This window comes from Vipera ursinii (assembly GCF_947247035.1).
Source record: "Vipera ursinii genome assembly, chromosome: 2".
Classification (NCBI taxonomy): domain Eukaryota; kingdom Metazoa; phylum Chordata; class Lepidosauria; order Squamata; family Viperidae; genus Vipera; species Vipera ursinii.
In genome coordinates, this window is record NC_139513.1 from 268,761,080 (window position 1) to 268,781,670 (window position 20,591).

Below are 20,591 nucleotides of genomic sequence, written 5' to 3' on the forward strand. Positions count from 1 at the left end.
TTGGCTTTCTTGAATATATAGTTAAAACTAGGTTTTGCTAAAACAAATTATGGTTAGTTGAAAACAAGAAAATGATTGTAATCTTTCTTGCAGCATGTTCATAGCAACAATTAGAATTATTCCAGCTAGATACAGTTTTTGAGGTTATTAACTACAATAGAACTTTTCTTTTTAAATAAATATGATATTGTAACTGCTTTATTATTTATTTTCATTTGTTCATTCATAAAACATATGCCAGCTTCTTATGCTCAATTACCTGTTATTTTCTATTTTGGTCAGTGTAATTGGAGTAAATCATGTCCTAGTTATGCTCATTGCAGTAGCACAAAATTGGTTTATTTTGCCTCATTTTCAGTAACATCAATATGTTGACAGATACCAAAAATCTGTGATTTGCAAGATAAATTGGACTGTGAGCCAAATATTTTTGAATTAATATTTGTAAAAACAACCACATTCATCAACTCATAATTATCACTGCACTTCAGAGACAATCTTGTGATAGGTTAGGTTTGAGACATGGGAGATACTGATTTCAGATCTCTACTCAAACTACAATAATGGGATAACTTCACCCAAGATTTAAGAAAGCATAAAATAATATAAACAAATTCCTAAAAATCAGAACTGAAAAGAAATTATTTGGACCTAAGAACCTAATGGCTGCTTGTTTCACTTTTTAGTTTATAATATTCAAGCTGCTTTATATCAACATCATTAGGTTTTGTAGCTGTATGTAAAGTTATTATTGCTGCACTACTGAAAGAATGTAAGATTGCTTAAATCTAATACTAAAGTGGTCTTGAACCTTTTCATGCAGTTATTTATTTATTTACTTATATCCTGCCTTTGTTGTTTTTGTAAATAACTCAGGATGACAAATATGTCCAATATGCCTTCCTCCTCCTATTGTTCTGACGACAACAACCCTGTGAGGTGAATTGGGCCAAAAGAAAGAGTGACTAGCCCAAAGTTACCTAGCTGTTTTTCATAGCTAAGGCGAAACTAGAAAAAGAACAAGTTAATAGGTTAGATGGTGATTTGCACCGTCTTATTTCAAAATGATTTTGAAGGACATTCTTATGAAAAGCTATGCTGCTCCTAATGTTATTTCTTACAAGGTAGCTGTAATTTGCAAATAAAATATAGATCTTTTTTTCTTCTTTAAAAGATAAGCAGCATGAAGTGGAAATCCCATCTCCAACACAGAAAGAAAAAGAGAAAAAGAAACGGCCTATGTCTCAAATCAGTGGAGTAAAAAAGTTGATGCACAGCTCCAGCTTAACAAATTCTAGCATCCCCAAATTTGGAGTCAAAACAGATCAAGAAGATATTCTAGCTAAGGTAAGAGCAATGCTGATTTCCAGCATTTTACAGTATCTGTAACTTAGATCCAAATATAATTACAACACTACATTCACAAATATTTACATGCATTCATTTGTTTATACGAATTTATATGTCATGTGTATAAAATCACACACACTGATTTTGTACAGCTAAATATTCTGATTCAGTTTTTCAGTAGCACATTGTGCATTAGAACTGTGTAACTGCAGAAATCAAACAGATTTTTTTTAAAAAACACCTATATAATTTAACAAAAATTCAGATGCCATGTTTGAATATAAATAAAGTAGCAAAAAAAGTCTTCAGGTAAAATAATTTATTTTGATTATTTTTAAACTTAAAAGAATATTCCCAAAACATAAGTTAGAGTAAGGTAGTGTCATTCCCTGGAGTATTTCCTCATGCTCTTTGCTCTGTTAGAGCATCAAGGCAATACTGAAGCATTTCAGTGCATGCAGTTTGGAGCAACAGTTCTACTTCTTATCTAAAATCTGAAAAATTAGTTGCAAATATGTAGAATACAAAGAAAGTCAAGAGCAGATGTTTTATGCAAACTCTATTGCAACGCTAGGGTAACGGTTTCTGTTTTTTGTGTGATTTTACATCAGGAGCTAGAAGATGTAAATAAATGGGGCCTCCAAGTATTTAAAATAGCTGAATTTTCTGGGAACCGTCCTTTGACAGTCATCATGTATACAATTTTTCAGGTATGTTTAAGAGGAATTTTTTCCCCTTTTCTAGAGGTTGTATTAGCAATTACTTTTCTCTACCCACACCGATACTAAACAACAGCAGTTTGATTGGAGCAACACAAAAACCATCGGCTACACTACTACCCACCATGCTCGTGAATTCATCAAAGCCTGGCACTCCACAAGCAATTCCATCACCAGACACATTGACTTAAAACCAGCATATGAGCCCCTCAGAATCCAAATCAACCACACAGCTAAACAGAAACATTATCAACCCTCAACCAACCCACGCAAGCCCCCCCCCAACACCAGCAGTTCATCTACCAATGACCCTGAGCTGATGTAACCTCCCCATCACAAGACCCATCACTGATGACTCACACCTGACCCATCACAAGACTTCACTTGACACACCCACACCTGAAGCCCTTATAAATACAAGAACACTGACACTGACATCCCCTAAACTCTGCTGAAAATATTACTTAGCCTGGTAATGAAACTTTTGGAAACCAAGCCACAAGCTTGGAGAACCAACCTTCACCCTCAATTACTTTTCTTTCTGTAACTGCAGGAACGGGATTTGCTAAAAACATTTAAAATTCCACCGGATATCTTAATAACCTATTTGATGACGCTGGAGGACCATTATCATGCAGATGTGGCATATCACAACAATATACATGCTGCTGATGTTGTACAGTCAACACATGTGCTTTTATCAACCCCAGCTTTGGAAGTAAGTCGACAATATATGGGTGAAATTAAAAAAAAATTACTTGTAAAACCTACTTTCATGTCACGCAACACACCAAGGTGGCTAGGCAAATGATTAGTTACTGAGAAAATAACTTTAATTTGAAGATATCAACATTTGATACTTTATTATAAAAACATTTTGTAAATTGGACTTTAATCTTTGTTTTTTCAGAAAAACATAATAAGAACTGAAGTGTTTGTACTAGTACAGATCCAAACCTAAATGGGTAGAGGACCAGTGCAGTTCTGTTTCACTTAAAGCAGGGGTGTCAAACTCAATTTCATTGAGGGCCGCATCAGCATTGCGGTTGCCCTCAGCGGGCCGGGCAGGTGTCACCTGGGTGGGCGTGGCTAGAGTGCATATGGCCTACTGGGTGGGTGTGGCCAGCTCTACATCGTTCGCATCAAGGGTGTCTATGGGGGCCTGGGCAGGACTGGGACAGATCTGAGGGTCTCTGGCAGAAGGAGAGTCTCTGGGCCAGGGCCAAGGCAATGGGGGCCGTTCCCTCACTATTTCCAGGATGGCTTCGCGGGCCACATGAAACCACTTCGCGGGCCGGATCCGGCCCCCGGGCCTTGTGTTTGACATGTCTGACTTAAAGCATTTTCTCCATTAGTCATTCTTCTCTGTTCCACTATCTTATTCCTAAATATTTCCTCTTTTTTTCTTTTAGGCTGTTTTCACAGACTTGGAGATTCTAGCTGCTATTTTTGCCAGTGCAATACATGATGTTGACCATCCTGGAGTTTCAAACCAATTTCTTATCAACACAAGTAAGTTAGTTTATTTCTGGCACTACTAACTGTCTGTATACTTGAGATTCTTTGAACATGCAACAAGAGGGGATTTTTTTAAAAAATGGTTTTGGATATGTAGTTTCTGCATACATCATGTGGCCAATCATTAAAAGTATATTTTTAGTCCAGCATCTCTTTCTTACAATGGGAAATTGAGGAATGGGTTTTCCTGTTCACTCAGTCAGCTGGATATTCAAGGTCTTTCCATTGTTACTTGTCAATGGGTTTCAAGCAACTGGGAAATCTAAGACAGCTTTTTTGTGATAGATTGTTGGAGGTCCCTGAATGCTACTTATTCCTCTTGATCAATGTTTCTCAAACTTGGTAGCTCTAAGATATGTGTGGTTACGGTGGAATTCTGAGAATTGAAGGCCACAAATCTTATGGTGAGTTTGAAACTCACTGCTCTATATTTTTTTCTTGGGTTCTCTGGCCCATTTGGAATCTCTGTACTATTAAAACTCTTGTTGTCATGACCTTTACGTGGATGAAGTAGTGAATCATAGAGAACAATTTTTGAACAAAGGTACCTCAAATGGGCTAACTTACATAATACATCCAAAATTGGGATCCATATTTCCCAAGAGAATGAAATTAGGGGAGGTCGTGGCTGCTTCACTGCTACTGGCTGCTGCTACACTGCTGGGCTGCTGCATATGATCATCTTGTTCAAATTCTGTGGCAGTTTCCCAGCCATTCTCGCAATCTATCACTCCCTCTCCCACCTATTAGCAAGAAATTGATTTATCATGTGGCTCTTAAGGAAACAAGTGCCTGAAGAAAGGCCTGGATGTTTTTATTGCTTTATGTGCCCTCTGCTGTGGCACACAACATGCGCATGCATCTATATTCCATTCAGGAGAATGGACCACTTTGTATGTATATACATCCCTTCTTCTATATTTCTTCACAAACTTGTGAAGTAGATGGGAAAGTCACCAAGTGAACTTCTATGCCTACAAGTAGAGTAGAAACTGGCTGTCTCTAGTGTCAGACAAATACATTACCTATTATGTACCACAGTCCTTGCCCATCCTGTTTTCAACTACTTCTTATTATGAAACTGAGTGTAGTCTGTTCCCTCCTTTGGCCACTGGAGATCAGATAGATTCAGGAGGTCTAGTGGTTAGCTGCAAAGTCGTGTCTGACCCATCGCGACCCTATGGACAATATTCCTCCAGGCCTTCCTGTCCTCTACCATCTTCTAGAGTCCATTTAAGCTCACGCCTACTGCTTCAGTGACTCCATCCAGCCACCTCATTCTCTGTCATCCCCTTCTTCTCTTCCCTAGGTCATAGGTCATATGATCCTATTTTAAACTGTTCTGAGGTAAGAATGGCAATGTATAATATTGTAAATAAATAAATAAATAAATAAATAAAATATCATCAACATGCAAGGTATAAATAGAGGGGAAACATCATGGTGAAGAGATGACACCAAACATCACTGCGATGTGGCAACAAGGAGTGCGAGAGATAAAGAAACAGAATGAAAGGGCTGTATTTCTGCTGAACCAAAAGGAAAAGTACAGAATGAGGAGACAAGAAAAGACAGAGGAGGAAAACAAAGATGAACTTCAGGATGTGTGGCAGACATTTATTGCTGAAAGAGTTCCTCAGTGTGACTACATCTGCCTTCAACATCAACATTTCAGCAGAAAGAGCAAGGCAAAATGCACAACTTGCACAAAGTAATATTTCTGCTGATGTTGGTACCATGGCCAAAGTCTGCACTCACTGTTATAAATTTCTATTTCCTGGAAAAACCACCCGTTTCTGCTATATGAAGGGAAGGGTCAGGATAGGCAATTTGCCTAATGAACTTCTCAATTTATATAGCAATAGTGAACCTATTGCAAACAGGTTCAGGAAGAACATTAGCTAATACAACTGCCTGTTCCAAATGAACCCTTTGGTGCCAAAAAAACTCATTTGAATGAGGAATGGATGGAATCCTGTGTTTATTCAAGGGCAAATCCACCATTATATCATTACTGAACTGGAGGGGGGAGAATAGATTCTACTCTGGACTCTTTTCCCCTCCCCCATCCAGCTCAGGACTGCACAGTGTCTTCTTCTGGACCTCTTTCTGGAAAAGCTCTGTGTCACCAAAACTCTCCCAAAACTGTATCTTCATATGCACATTCTGTCACAGAGCTAAAGCTACTCAGTTTCCCACAGAACTCTTTGATTCAAGTGAACTCTTTGGATTGCTATCAGATAAACTGGAATTGAAGATCTGGCATCCTTTTAATGAGGAACTTGGATCTTCCAAAGCTTTCCAAAGGAATGCATACGATGATTAAAGAACTCCACAGGAATCTCACTGTATCAATTATAAACTTTGATGCATTCAAAATGACATTGTCATGATTCCAAGAATTGCAGTCAATTTATCAGAGGGTGAAGTTGTCCCTCTTCAGCATACATACTTTCCTATACTGTCATTCTTTGCTCTCACTATATATAAACCAGAGGGACAAATCATGGAGAATGTTCTGATTTATCTGGAGAAACCAGTATTCTAGCATGGTCAGCTGTATGTCACTTTAAGCCAAGGAAAAAGAAATGTAAACCAGTATTCTTAAAGCATCCTTCATTAAATGAAAAGCATCTATATTTGTCTTGCTAGACATCTTTCTTCTTGAATAAAATGATGTTTTCTTTAATTTTTCAAACCAAAACAATAGCAATTTGCATGTGGTCATTCTGTTTTTCTGTTTAGGTAAGGAAATATCTTTGAAAGAATGATCCAACAAGTCATGGGTTGTCTAATTGCAATCTACATCTTATTAATGAGTCTTCTGCTTCCATTAGTGCTCGCCACCAAACAATAGAAACAAAAGGAGACAATACTGAAGCTCTGTCAGCATGGCAGATAACATTTCAGCAGGATAAATGACAATTGTGAAAAATATGCTTTCTGAGAGAAAAATGCATTGTTCTTGAAGGAAAGTCTGTTGTCAGATTTTATTTGCAATTAGCCATAGTGGTGTGTTTTTTTCTAATGTAGATGGATGTTTTGGATGCCTTAATAATGTTAAGACCCAGAAATATAACTTGTATAACAATCAAACAAAAATGCAAATTTTATTAACAGTGCTGTCTTGGGACTTTCTTGCAGACTCTGAACTTGCCTTGATGTATAATGATTCATCAGTCCTGGAAAACCATCATCTAGCTGTTGGGTTCAAATTATTGCAGGAAGAGAATTGTGACATTTTCCAGAACTTGACAAAAAAGCAGAAGCAATCATTGAGGAAGATGGTCATTGACATTGTGAGTTATTTTTATTTATCATTATTTATTTATGATTTTTAATGTATTCAGTTTTTATAGATCCATTTCATGATAAATTTGATATTACTTTCATTTTTATGTCATCCTATAGCTCAAATGCAAAATGATGCACCAGATAAAAAATTTTTTGGGGGGTGAATAGTTTGAAATATGTTATACCTGATTTATGCAATTTGTGTTTCCATAAGATCTGTTGATTAGGATATTTTCTCTGGCTGTCTCTTTCATTTCATTAGCAAGATGTAATAGCTTTAAGATGGAATCAATTATTGTGACCTTTATCTTTTCTTTCTCCTCCAAGGTGCTTGCCACAGACATGTCTAAGCATATGAATCTATTGGCCGATTTGAAAACAATGGTTGAAACCAAGAAAGTGACTAGCTCTGGAGTTCTACTTCTTGATAACTATTCAGATAGGATTCAGGTAAGATACTGTGCATTTTAAACGAATTATATTCTTTATTCAGGTCATTACCTTCAGATGACCTGGGTGACTCGACTTTTTGGACTGACTGCCATACTTTTTGCAAAAACATTCTCTTGGTTATGGCTGCTTCTAGGGCATTCTCACTTTTTTATTTTTATTTTTTTATTTTAATTCCATTTATATCCCGCCCATCTCCGAAGACTCAGGGTGGCTTACAAGCTTAGCAGTAGCCTTCATTCTATGTATATGCCTGCTTATTAGGGCTTTCACACACCCCCAAGTGGCATTATTACAAAGTCAGCTTAATTGCCCCCAACAATCTGGGTCCTCATTTTACCTACCTTGGAAGGATGGAAGGCTGAGTCAACCTTGAGCCTGGTGGGATGTGAACCTGCACTAATTGCAGGCAGCTGGTGTTACTTAGGGAGGCATTAGCCCACTGCTCCACCAAGGCAACTTGATGAGGTACCTCATCTTACAGAGGTACTTTACTCTTTCTTGACTCTTCATTTAATGATGCTAATCTACATTGACTACTCAGTTTGTTCTTCTAATCACATCTTTTGCAGCTTGCAGAAACACTTGTTACAAGTGAAGTAGTGCAGACATCTGCATACCCATATCATATCACTCATACCCATTAGTAGAGGAACAGAAATGTAGATTTTTCAGCCAGAGACTACATATAAACTGTCAAGAGATTAGGTGCAATCCATTATGTCTCCACAGTATTTTGTTGCCCTCTTTCATTATGCTTGGATATATGCACAAGTAGGAGTGTCTGAAGTTTCAGTCTGTTGCTTTGGTTGGCTAGTTGGTTGGTTGGTTGGTTTTGTTTGCGGAGATGTTTCTTAACCCACAAAATTCTACTTAGCAGTGAAAGGATGAAATTACTTTAAATGTGTATGCATGTTAAATTTTAAAATTAATTTTCAATCTTAAATCATTTTAAATATTTCCATATGCAGTGGTACCCACTTCTGCAGTTTGGCTTTCAAAATTTCATTTAAATGCTTATGTAGCCTACAGGCCAATCCTAATTTAGACTATTATGTCAGTGTCTGAAGTTTTTTTTCCTGGTCTTGAGGGTAGTTAACAGGCTTGATTAATTCCCACGTATCTTCATAACTGATTAGTCTTGCACTTACAACATTTTTGGCTTTTTAATATAGGCAAAGCTATAGATGTGAGATAATTGGTAGCTATTAATGTCAGTGTGAAAAACGCACAGCATATCATCCTGCTGGTGTTCAGAATAAACCTTGCACTCCATGTATTTTCAAGATTTCTGTTTTCTCACCCACCAAATGTGCAAATGGAAAAAGAGCTTTGTCTCCAGTGGAATAACACCGCAAGTTTTCTCAATATTTTTTCCTGTTTAATTTAGGTTCTACAAAATATGGTACACTGTGCAGATCTAAGTAATCCAACAAAGCCACTCCAGTTATATCGCCAATGGACAGATAGAATAATGGAAGAGTTCTTTCGTCAGGGAGATCGAGAAAGAGAAAGAGGCATGGAAATAAGTCCCATGTGTGATAAACACAATGCATCTGTAGAAAAATCACAGGTAATAATTTAATTGAAGGATGAAAAATCAGTGTAGATGGTTTAGAGCAGGGGTAGACAACCTTGGCTCTTTTATGACTCATGGACTTCAACTCCCAGAATTCCTGAGTCAGCATAGCTGACTCTGGGAGTTGAAGTCCATGAGTCATAAAAGAGCTGAGGTTGTCTACCCCTGGTTTAGAGAATCCTGTAAGCTCTTGAAAGAAATAGGCAATAACTGTTGATTGATGTCAGCCATTCAGCATAATTCAGATCAGGAAACTGACTCTACAGGAAGACAAGAACTATATTACATTGCTACACTATATTACAATGCTATACTAATGGAATCTTGCAAGAGTGATTGGATTTTAATCTCCCCTCCCTCTTATATCTCAGTGAATCAGAGAGGAGTCTACCTGAGTTTGTTCCCAATGCTATCTTGTTTCCCATGATTTAAGGAATATGGCTTTGCTTGTAACATGGTTTTGTTTATTTCCCTCAAGGTCATATTTACACAAATGGTTGATAAAATACTAAAGTCTATTAAATAATGAAAAAATGGAGTTTTTATTTAAAAGAAAAATAATATAGAAAAGGACTAAATAAAAAGATAACTTCTTGTGAAGCTAATTTTAATAAATAATGTGATAAACTTAATTCCTTCATTCTTTATAATAACATCTCCCCTTAATTCTACATTGTAACAGGTGGGTTTTATAGACTACATTGTTCACCCTCTCTGGGAGACCTGGGCAGACCTTGTCCATCCAGATGCCCAAGACATCTTAGATACTTTGGAGGACAATCGTGAATGGTACCAGAGCACAATCCCTCAGAGTCCTTCTCCCGCACCGGATGACCAAGAGGAGGGTAGACAAGGACAAACTGAAAAATTTCAGTTCGAACTAACTTTGGAAGAAGATGGTGAATCAGACACAGAGAAGGACAGTGGAAGTCAAGTGGAAGAAGATACCAGCTGCAGTGACTGCAAGACTCTTTGCACCCAAGACTCAGAGTCCACAGAAATTCCACTTGATGAGCAAGTGGGAGAAGTGGTAGAGGAGGAAGAGGAGGAGAATCAGTCAGAACCTTGTGTGCTAGAAGAACGGTCTCCTGACACGTAACAGTATGCTAACTGCATAGCGCTCTATACTCTCTCCTTTTCTGTTTTTAAAAGCTGAAAATGGTTTCCAAAGTGCGTATCATATGGCACAACCGTGATCATGCCTCACTGTCATCTGCCAGAGTTGTTTGTTGATCAAAAACTTAGTTCAGCACTCAGGATTAGTGTGACCCGAATTGTTCATCTCCATGGCACCAGAGAATGAAGGAAAACATCTGCAAAGAACAGTTGAATTAAGAGTTCAGCTTGGCTGATATGAAAGACTGACAGTACTCACAGCTGTTTTTCAAAAGGAGGAAAGGCTGGTCCAAAGCTAATGTGAGTGTGTGTGTGTGTGTGTGAGATTGTATGTGTGTTTTGTATTAGGTTTTAATTTCATGAAGAGGCAATTAATAACATACAATTAATGATTAACACCAGAATCTGAAGAAAGTGACCAGCAAATGAATCAAGTTGTCTAGTGGAAAATAAATGCACTCAAATATCGGGATACAACATGAACCAGTAGGAAGATGAAGCTGTGGAAATCACATACTTTTCTAATTTCAAGTCTTCCTGACACATGACTGAAAAAGGTGTAGCTCAATGGTTGCACTAGAGTCTGCATTTTGTATCATATGTAAAACAGAAATCTTTTTGTAGTTTACTTTTATTATTAAATGTGTTGGGTTATTATATTTAAAAGAATGCAACACCCTCTGAATTTCATCTGCCAGTGGCTTTTTCTTCCTACCTCTTCTCCTATCCCCAAAAAAGAGTAACTTGCAAGTTTTCAGTACATGTATATGCTACACTGGATAAATTGAATTTTATATTTGTTTGCACTTAGATTTTCATAGCAATTTATTCAAATGTTATAAAATAGCCTTTTGTTTTATAGACCAATGATACATATATGATGTTCTGTTAATTCTCTCTCTCACCCACCCACCTACCCAGCCTCTTATTGTAGGAAAACACTTTGTTTTCTGTCTTTTTTCTTTGTAAATGTCCAAAAGCAGCAATATATTATCTGCTATGAGCTCTTTGGCCTCGCAGATAGCTTAGTCCTGCAGATCCAAGGTTTATGGTTGTGAGTTAATTCTCCTCAACCAAAACAATTATTTTTGAAATCTAGTGGAACACTAGAGTAGCAGTTCCCCAACATTTGGGTTGCAACAATTGAAAAGTGACAGGAATTTGGACCATTAGGATTCAATCTTCCTATAGTAGATGCATTGGGGTTTAGAAGGTTGAAATGAATGACAAATTTGGATCTGAGGTTTTCAGATCTGTGGCCAGTATAAGTGTGACTTTCCTAGTATTTTATCTGATCACTGAACATTTCCTTTTCCATGAGACAGTTGGAGTGAACAATAGCATTGTAGTAGTCTTCAGCCCCAATGGCTTTGTTTGACCAACAAATAAATACTTTGGTTGGAGGCTTATGGGCCACTTTTATTGCACAGTACATCAAATTATATTTGTGCAAACAGGTCAGGAATAAACTGTTTCTAAGGAATTTTTTGTTACGTCAAAAACTTTTTGAGTGGGTTTGTGCTATTGTGGGAAATGCACTACCCTACAAAACTGACAAGTTGTGAGAAAGAAAAAGCATTTCCAGAACAAAGGGTAGACTGCCATCCATTGTAGAATTACATGCCATTATGGTTGTTAATTAAAATGGGATTTACGTATCTAATTTTAAATTTGGCTGTAGGTGTAGCATACAGCTATAATAATGTGTAGGAAATCTATGCACAGTAGCAGATGTTAATGCAGACTGATATCTGTGAGATTGAAATGGACCATCCTCACCTGTCCTGTGCTGCCTTTTCTTGCCAGGTTGCATTAGTAGGCACATATTCTTGCTGCTTTATCAACATGGTACATTTCCTTGACCACATAGATCCTCTATATTTGACATACATTTGCATAAAACAGCTCCTCACTGTATGCAAAAACTTTGCACAAAGTTATTGTAATCCCAGTATTAAAGCAATTTTGTTGGACTGGGTGTGAATCATGAGTCCTTGTTTCACTGAAAACAAAAATAGGATTGGATTGGATCGAGCCTAAATTAATAAGGCTTTAGTCTCATTGTAATCAATGGAACTATTCCTTCATTTATTTAGAATTAATGGTTGTTTTGTATATCAAGTTCTTATGGTAAGCACTGACTAATGAGGATTTTTGAAAAATGTTTTAATATGTTGACTCTCTTAGTTCTTAATGCCTTTTGTTAAAAAAAACCAACTCGGGAAATGAATAGAAGATTTTCATCAAATTGCTCTTAGCATAAATTCATGGCCTCTCCTTCACTACTTTGACATTTGTACAGTCCCCAAGAGTGCCTGGAATTTTAATGAAAAAAAAGCAATATAAATTCCAAAAATCTAAATGGACATAGAAGGGTTATTTTTTTCCCCCTGCACTAATAGTTTAACCAATAAGGTGTTCTCTGGCTTGAGCCAGCAAGTTCTGAGGGGGAAAAAACTGTTAAATACATAAATATCTTTGCTTTCTAACAAGATTTCCCAACTATAAATTTCAAGAAGGTTTAATCCATTGCTGGATCTTGTTAGAGTGCACACTGTAAGATTAAACTTTCAAAGAAAATGGAGACTGTATTGTGTATTGTGTAAAATACACCCATACACATGGACAATCAAATGACAGAAAGCATAATTTTTAGAGCCAGGGATTGAATGCACTGTACAATCTTTTTCTGTTTTATTCTTTTATTTTATTTTGCCTGAAGTGTGTGATATAGCACACCCGTGGCTGAAAAAAAAATATTAAAAGGTGACTTTACATGTGCTCTCTGTTTTTGCCACAAGTAAAATGCAAAGCATTGGTACAGTTTTGAAAAGGAAAGTGAGAGAATCTGGGAAAGGCAAGAGGAATTTGAGTTTGCATTTATACTTTAGCTTGCAAGTTACTGTTCTTGGTAATGTTATGTCTGTTCCTTTTGATTTCTGATTTCATGTCATTGTTTCAAAAAATGTGATCAGATAATATAGGTAGAACAAATCACATTCAAAAGCTTTTTTAAAAAAAACTTGAGAATGAAATGAATTTTACAGCTTTGTCATTTATTTTACAATGCATTTATTTATTTATTTTTTGTGCCATGCATATTTTTTTTTCTCACCAAATGACCTTACTTGTAATAAGTCTTGTTTGTCTCTGTTTACAGCTATGTATTTATTGTAATGTATATAGTGTAATGTTAATTGTAAATTATAAGTTCTTATTATAACATCATTCTTGCCAGGATGGTGTTGCTATATTTGGAACTCTTGGTGAGAGAATTAATATTGTGTATACATACTCCCCTTGTACATTTTTCCCTTGTGTAATATATCCTATATCACCTTAGAGCTTGTTTATGGAAGAGTTGAGAAAAATGATAGAATACATAGATATATAAATTAAAAGCTGCAGGTCTTTGGTCCCAGGGCTGTGCCTTAACTTTAAACAAAATTTTCTTCTGTTTTGCTGCATTTGGAAGAAAGGTCGTAGCAAACATGGGCTGGGTGTATCTCTACTATGCTTTTTTGAAAAGGGACTTCAGCTGTGTCCCATCTAGGAATGTTCTCTTTTCCACTATCTAGGATCCACTGAAGCTGGGTTTTGGGAAAAAGGGTTTTGTTTTTTTTTTAAAGGCAAGATGGCAAGAGACTGTGCAATTGAAACTGCCATCTTGACTTTTTCGAGACACCACATGGATGCCCCCGTCAGACTCTGACCTCTTTTTGGATAAATGCCTTCTCTCTAATGGAATATACATTCCCCTTCAAAGCTTTTCTTGAGGGATTCTTCACCTTTCTTAGAGAAAGTAAAGGGGGGGGGGAAATGCCGCCACCACTTAATCGAAAAGAATGAGCCCCAATCAATGGCAGCTACTGCTCTCAAGCCCCACTGAAACAAGGAAGTTACTTTCCGTCCATACCAAGGCAATTCATATAGGTAGATTATAGCCATTATCTTTAATACAGTGGCTCTCCACATTAGACCTGTACTGGTATTGTGCTGTAAAACAGGACCTATTCCCTCCTATAAGGCTTTCAGGCAGCCAAAGCTTACTTCTGTATGAATGAATGTGCATCATATGAATGCATCAGGAACGTCTGTAGCTTTCCTACATCATTGAAACACTACTGTTTGTTTTAGGCAAAATCAACAATGGCCTGAAGTATGTCTCGCTGCTGCTCTTGGACATGAAGCTTTGTAGTTCAGATACCTCATCTCTATTCTACCCGCACCCAGCCCATGTAGCATGTGATTGCTTGGTGAAAGGAGAGATTCTTTTTCAAGAAAAACAGAGCCGCCTCCTTGACACAAACTGTAGATTTTAGCAGCCCTGGCCCAAAGGAATACGATTGCTTTTTGTTTTTCACAATATAAAAGGGACACTATTACAACAGAATTCCTGAACAATATTTTCGTTGTTTTCAGTTGGTTTTGTTTCCTTTGGGTATGTCTTTAGAGTGACAGAGTATGCGAACATTGCAAATAATTCAATGGTTTCTTAGCCTCTCTTACAGCCTATGGAATAGTACTGTATGTCAGATACCTTCATATGAAATTTTTATATGCAATGGAAATAAAAGCATGGGTTGATTCTGCCTAGGTAATTTCATTTGACTATCTTTTTGCAAGTAAATTTATCTAACAATTATTGTCCCATAAACAAAAAGGTTGGTCTAGAAGGTGAAAAAACAGAATGGGAGTTGGATGATATTATGATTGAATGTGCAAACAATTGTAGAGGGAACTCATTTGAAGGAAATAGTAAAAGGAGTAAAATCCTACATCCTCTTACTAAGTGAAAAAATATAAGGTAGGAAATGTATACTTATTTAAATAAAATTGCAGAACAAAAAATTTTAAATTTAATCTTGGATAGCCAACAAATTTTTTCTATGTTGCCTTATCACTTAAGAATCTGGAAAAGGTTTCAGGAAGCTTATGGGAATGGTAAATTAGCAAAATCAGTTGTCCTACAGTCTGTGCAATTCTGAATCTTATCATTTCTAATATACCTATAGATAAGACATAGAATCTAGAGTTAGGCATCCTGAAACCAACATAATTTACATTAATCATAATTAACAGTCTCATTAATCTTTGTAATTCTAAATTCTGATTTCAGTTTCTCAATGACATTTTGGTTTTATCCAAAAACACATGTAACTGGATTCCATTGGCTAGTCAGTTTGTCAAGATATAGATAATAGACTAGATGGATGGATGGATGGATGGATGGAGATAGATAGATAGATAGATAGATAGATAGATAGATAGATAGATAGATAGATAGATAGATAGATAGATAGATAGATAGATGACATGTTTGCACACATAATTCGGACAAGGATGTTTAGCTGAGTTTTGTTTGTGCTTCAAAGGAAGGTGTGATTAGTACTTAAATGGGAGACCATCGTGGTATATCAAGCAGTATTGGGAAGTTGAAAACCATTATGGAAAAAGTGGTGACAAGCCATTTCCATATTCTTGCCAAGGAAACTTACACAGACATGAAACTGCCATCAAGACTGAAGTGTGAATCAGAGAAAACTCAATTTTACTTTTTTTTATCCAACTATTAGTATTTCTTGATGACAAATTATTGTTCTTAACTGTTAACTTTTCCTCAGAAAACGGGGTGGCAATTTGTGGGCCTCAAAATGTTGCTGAATTACAAATCTGAACTTCCCTCCCTTTTGGTTGCACTAGGAATTATAGTTCAGCAACATCTGGGAAGCTGTACAATGCCTATCCATTACTCACCTATGGTAGGATACATACTTCAGAACACCTTTTGAGTCCAAACATGGCCAGGTTTAATGTTCCAAGTTTTAATGCACACTTCTGTATCAGATAATCTAAAATTGGGGTTATTAGGAGTTTTTCCCCCAATGTAAATAGGAACCTCACAGGAGGTGTTATCAGAAACACAAAGTGAGATGATTTAATGTTCCCTCTTCACCTATTGTACTCCCAATTCCTGTGCTTCCCATTTTATGTATGTTGCCATTTTAACAATGCCTGGTGGAGAGATTATAAATTATAATCTAAATTATAACCCTGTTGCAATACAAATTATTGTGCTACACTCAAGAAAACAAAAATGCACTTGGGAGACACCTCAGTTTTCTTTCTACAAATCTTGTTTATAAGAACAGAGACTTGTTTTAAAGTTTAATTGTGATCTGGGAAATTTGACTGATTAATGGATGGTCTGTTTGTACCTTCTGTGAAATGGCATTGCTTCCAAACAATTGCCTTCCCATCTGCAAATGTATTGGGGAATTTCAAAGGCTGCTTTTAATTATTAGGCTGTTTCAAAGCCTGATATCAGTAGGTGTGTGTGTGTGTGTGTGTGTGTGTGTGTGTGTGTGTGTGTGTGTGGAGTGTTGGTGCAAGAAAGGAAGTGAAAAATGAGAGATGTGTGTGAGAGAGTGAGAGAATAAGGTGAATATATGCCAGAGAATGGGGTGTGTATTTGGGAGATGATCAAAATATGCCATTGGTATGTGAGAGAAGAAAGTGCTGAGGAAAACAAAAGAGTAAAGTTTGAGGAAAAAGTGGAGTTTTTGCATGACAGAGAATCCTGACAAAAAAGGGGTTTATAGAATATGTTGGGAAAGGAACCATAGAATATATCCTCACTGAAGTGCCTGTCATTGGATCTATTATTGCACTCTGCATGCAAATCTGCACATAGGTGCCTTGGATGGAAAATGTTTCCCCAGCAATTATACCATTCCGTTATGTAACAACTCTACGAAATGAGGTTAGTTTTATTGTTCCTGCAATAAAATAGTGGAAACTGCTTAGAAAATAAACAGGCTACAACATGCCAGAGAAGTATATAAAGGTAGTTGAATAAGGGAAGTTTGATGGAAAGAAAATATGAAAGATGTTATGTATGAGAAAAGAATTTGTAAGTGCTACAAAAATGCTGAGAGAAAGCTATTACAAAATGTATCCAGTGAAAAATAGAATTACAAAATATGATTAAGAACAAGGAAAAGGGAAGAAGAGAAGAGAAAAATACTACACGGTTTTGATTAAAATGTATAACATTTTTGGAAATAAATGAAGGCAACTAAACAAAGAACCTCCAGGAGAGGAATGGAACTAGGATAAAAGTGATATAATTATTTGAGTTGAAACAGGAAGTGAGAGAATGCTGGAAGTTTGAATGCACGAGTATATGAGAAAGATATGAAAAAGTAGAATGGAAGGGAATGTTATAAATATTAATGTTCTGTTGGAAGATTTTCTTTGGTTAGGATTTCCAGGTGGGATGCAGATTTCCAGTTCCAATTGAAAGAAATGACACGAAGAAAATCTCAATGATTTCTGGACTACCTAGTAGTTTCCCACGCTGAGGGGTCCTGTTCTTATACCTCTCCAGCTATTGAGATTATGATTTTGCTGTTGTAAAAATTTATTGTTCATTGTCTTTCATCTCAGTTTATGTCTGTGTGAACCGGTAGTCACCAATATTGTCCTCAAGAAGTATTTCTTTGTTCATGTAAATGTGTTCTCTGTTGTTACAATGTTCCTAGTGGGTCTAATCGTTCGAGAGGCGTGTCTGTGGCTTCAGAAGGTTTCTTTTGACTTGGCAGTTTGCTCGGAACTGGTTCAAAGGGGGTGAGGGGAAAAAGGAATGAGATAGGAAAACTTTTCCTTTGATCTTTTTACATTCTGATCTGGCTCCTATCTGAAATAGCACCTTTCCTGAGGGGTTCCCTATCCTTCCTAGTTTAATTTACATCTGTGATGGCAAGTTTATGGGTTTGGATTTCCTTTGTAATATTTTCTCTTTGAAAATATTTAATTGTAGGATTTCTTCCCCAGTGGAAATTACCCACTTGTTTTGGGGCTTGGGGAAATTCTGATGTGTAAAATGTTTCTTTTGGGTGTTAATAAATAGTCATCTCTCAATTCCCCCATTTTGGGCAAAGGAGAGATATGGGGTGTTGTTTCTCTCTCTTCTGCCCAACCCGGTTCATTGTCGCTATAAACTTGGTAATCATGGTCAATTTGGTTCATCATTATGGAAACATGCTTTTCTTTGGCGCATTGCTTTGGAATTAGTGAGAAACATGTTCTTTGGAAACTAAGACAGAGCTGTATGATCTGAAAAAGGCAACATAGAAGAACACCTGCAATAGTAGCTGTGACTGCACCCAAAATGAGAATTTTTAGCCAGTGTAAATTTGGTAGACAGTCAAAAAGTCCTGATAAAAAAATCAAAAGGAGAATTTTCACATCCAATTTTATGTGTAAGTTCCTTTAGCTGTCGGATATCATCCTCTATCAGCTGTGAGTGGTCACTTAAGTTGAAGCAACAAAGCCCTCTGAATTCTTCACACCCATGATTATGTCTTAGTAACAAATAAAGGATGGCTGCTTGATTTTCAAGGGTTGCCTCTCTCACCTGTTTCAATTCATTGAGTGAATTGGCGTCAACTCCCCTCCGCCCTGTGTGTGCCCACAGAGAGGGCCTCCTCAGGGTGCCTCCAGTCAGGGAATGTCGACTGGTGGCCCTCAGGGGGAGGGCCTTCTCTGTGGGTGCCCCAGCACTATGGAACCAACTGCCGGTTGAGCTCCGGATGGCATCGGACCTCCGATCCTTCCGTCGCGGGTTGAAGACCCACTTGTTTGAGTTAGCTGGTCTGGCCTGAAGGGGAATATGGGTTTTTTAATTGGTTTTATTATTTTACTATTGTTGTATTTTAATTGGGCATGGTTTAATTTTCTTTTAATTTTTGTATACCTATTTATATATGCCCTGTGAACCGCCCTGAGTCCCTAGGGAGAAGGGCGGTATAGAAATCCAATAAATGAAATGAAATGAAATGAAATGAAATTTTCTTTACTCTGTTTTCTATAATAATAATAATAATAATAATAATAATAATAATAATAATAATAATAATAATAATAATAATAATAATAAGTAGTAGTAGTAGTAGTAGTAGTAGTAGTTGGAAGGGACCTTGGAGGTCGTCTAGTCCAACCCCCTGCTCAGGCAGGAAACCCTATACCATTTCAGACAAGTGGCTGGCCAGTCTCTTCTTAAAAACTTTCAGTGTTGGAGCATTCACCACTTCTGGAGGCAGGTTGTTCCACTGGTTAATTGTTCTAACTGTTAGGAAGTTTCTCCTTAGTTCTAGGTTGCTTCTCTCCTTGACTAATCTACTTTCGAGCAGCTTGCTACACTTCGTGTCATTTCTTTCAATTGGAACTGGAAATCTGCATCCCAGCTGGAAATCCGAACCAAAGAAAATCTTCCAACAGTTCAAAATAAAAATAGATGAAAAAGAAATTAATGCTGTTGGAATGTTGAAAAACAGAAAGGTTGTGGTGCAGAAATGTCACTGAAAAAGCATTAAAATCTGAAAATGGTTTGCTTATAGAAGGACTTTGCAATTTGTTTACTGTATATGTAGACTGTATTTGCACTTGAGTATTATTATTGCAGAATTTTGACTGAAAAGGTTCAAGGGATGACAAGGAGCAAAATTTGGAAAGTGCAATATGATATTATTCCAAACAGGACAGAAAAACTAGTTGGTCCTTGAGAAATACATGTCTAAAAAAGAAAGAGAAAATGTATGATAAGCCAATAATGGTAGTCCTTGACTTATGACCACAACTGGGACCGGAATTTTTATTGCTAAGTAAGAGAATTGTTAAGTTAACTTTTTAGCTATTATGTCATGGGCTCTGATGAGCAGGAACAAAGACATACAGATGAGTACAGAAAAACTCATTATTTAAGCAGAAACTGTACTGAGGAATTGGAGTCACCCTGCCTCAATATATAGCCAGACCCTATGGTAGCAACCAATAGGATTGAACCCCTGTTTGCTGCCGAAAGTTGACCAATTGCAGGACCGGAGACATCCTGTGTGAGTTGCTGGAGAACCGTTAGTTCTCCAGCAACGCACGTGGTGATATTCTAAAAGCTCAGTACATAACACCCCTCCCTCCTAAGATCAGGCTATAACACCCTTGACAATAGTCAAGGTTTAATAATCACTCCCAACAACCAAAATACTAAAATAATAATAAACAATAACAAATGTAATGCTTTGTTATTGCAAGGTAGTAGAATGATATTACACGACCTTTACAGAAGTGCTTTGTAGAGTGGACTACAAAGAGATTAAAGAATAGCTTGTCCATGCAATAAACTACAAAGAGATAAAACAACATCTCAGTGAACATGCTTGACAGCAGTTACCTTTTAACCCCCCCCCCCCAATTCTGTAGGTAGTGGTACAATGTCATACATTACACATCACTTTATTTTACAACATAGTCTGTAGGATATGCTGGGGGTTTATGTGGTCTGGAGGAACACCTTGGGGTTCCAGTCATTTTGTGGTCTACCAGCTTACCCGGTGGGCTGGGTAGACCCATGTCCCCTTGTGCTCCTGTGTCCAGGGGAGTTGAATTGCTCTGGCTGGCCTCTCTAGTATGGCCCACCCCAGAGTCTGACTGTTTAGCAGAGTAGGCACAGCGGTCACTGAGATTCGGCTGGTTCGCCTGGTCAGGGGTCCCATGTTGCACTTCTG

General features: G+C 37.2%; 1 protein-coding gene across 7 annotated transcripts in view; it reads left to right on the top strand.

Annotated features, from left to right (window-relative positions):
• The window catches only part of PDE4D (phosphodiesterase 4D), a gene marked incomplete at its 5' end in the record, with an annotated part of 752,990 nt that extends 740,516 nt beyond the window's left edge, over nucleotides 1-12,474 (top strand). For all 7 annotated transcript variants that reach the window (XM_083356283.1, XM_083356285.1, XM_083356282.1 and 4 more), the window contains 8 exons: nucleotides 1,175-1,347; nucleotides 1,962-2,060; nucleotides 2,623-2,787; nucleotides 3,482-3,581; nucleotides 6,732-6,886; nucleotides 7,209-7,331; nucleotides 8,722-8,904; nucleotides 9,593-12,474. In XM_083356283.1, the coding sequence (XP_083212409.1) occupies nucleotides 1,175-1,347; nucleotides 1,962-2,060; nucleotides 2,623-2,787; nucleotides 3,482-3,581; nucleotides 6,732-6,886; nucleotides 7,209-7,331; nucleotides 8,722-8,904; nucleotides 9,593-10,009 (1,415 nt within the window). In that variant the 3' untranslated portion in view covers nucleotides 10,010-12,474. The remainder of the gene's footprint in view (nucleotides 1-1,174; nucleotides 1,348-1,961; nucleotides 2,061-2,622; nucleotides 2,788-3,481; nucleotides 3,582-6,731; nucleotides 6,887-7,208; nucleotides 7,332-8,721; nucleotides 8,905-9,592) is intronic.
• Between the last annotated feature and the right edge of the window lie 8,117 nt (nucleotides 12,475-20,591).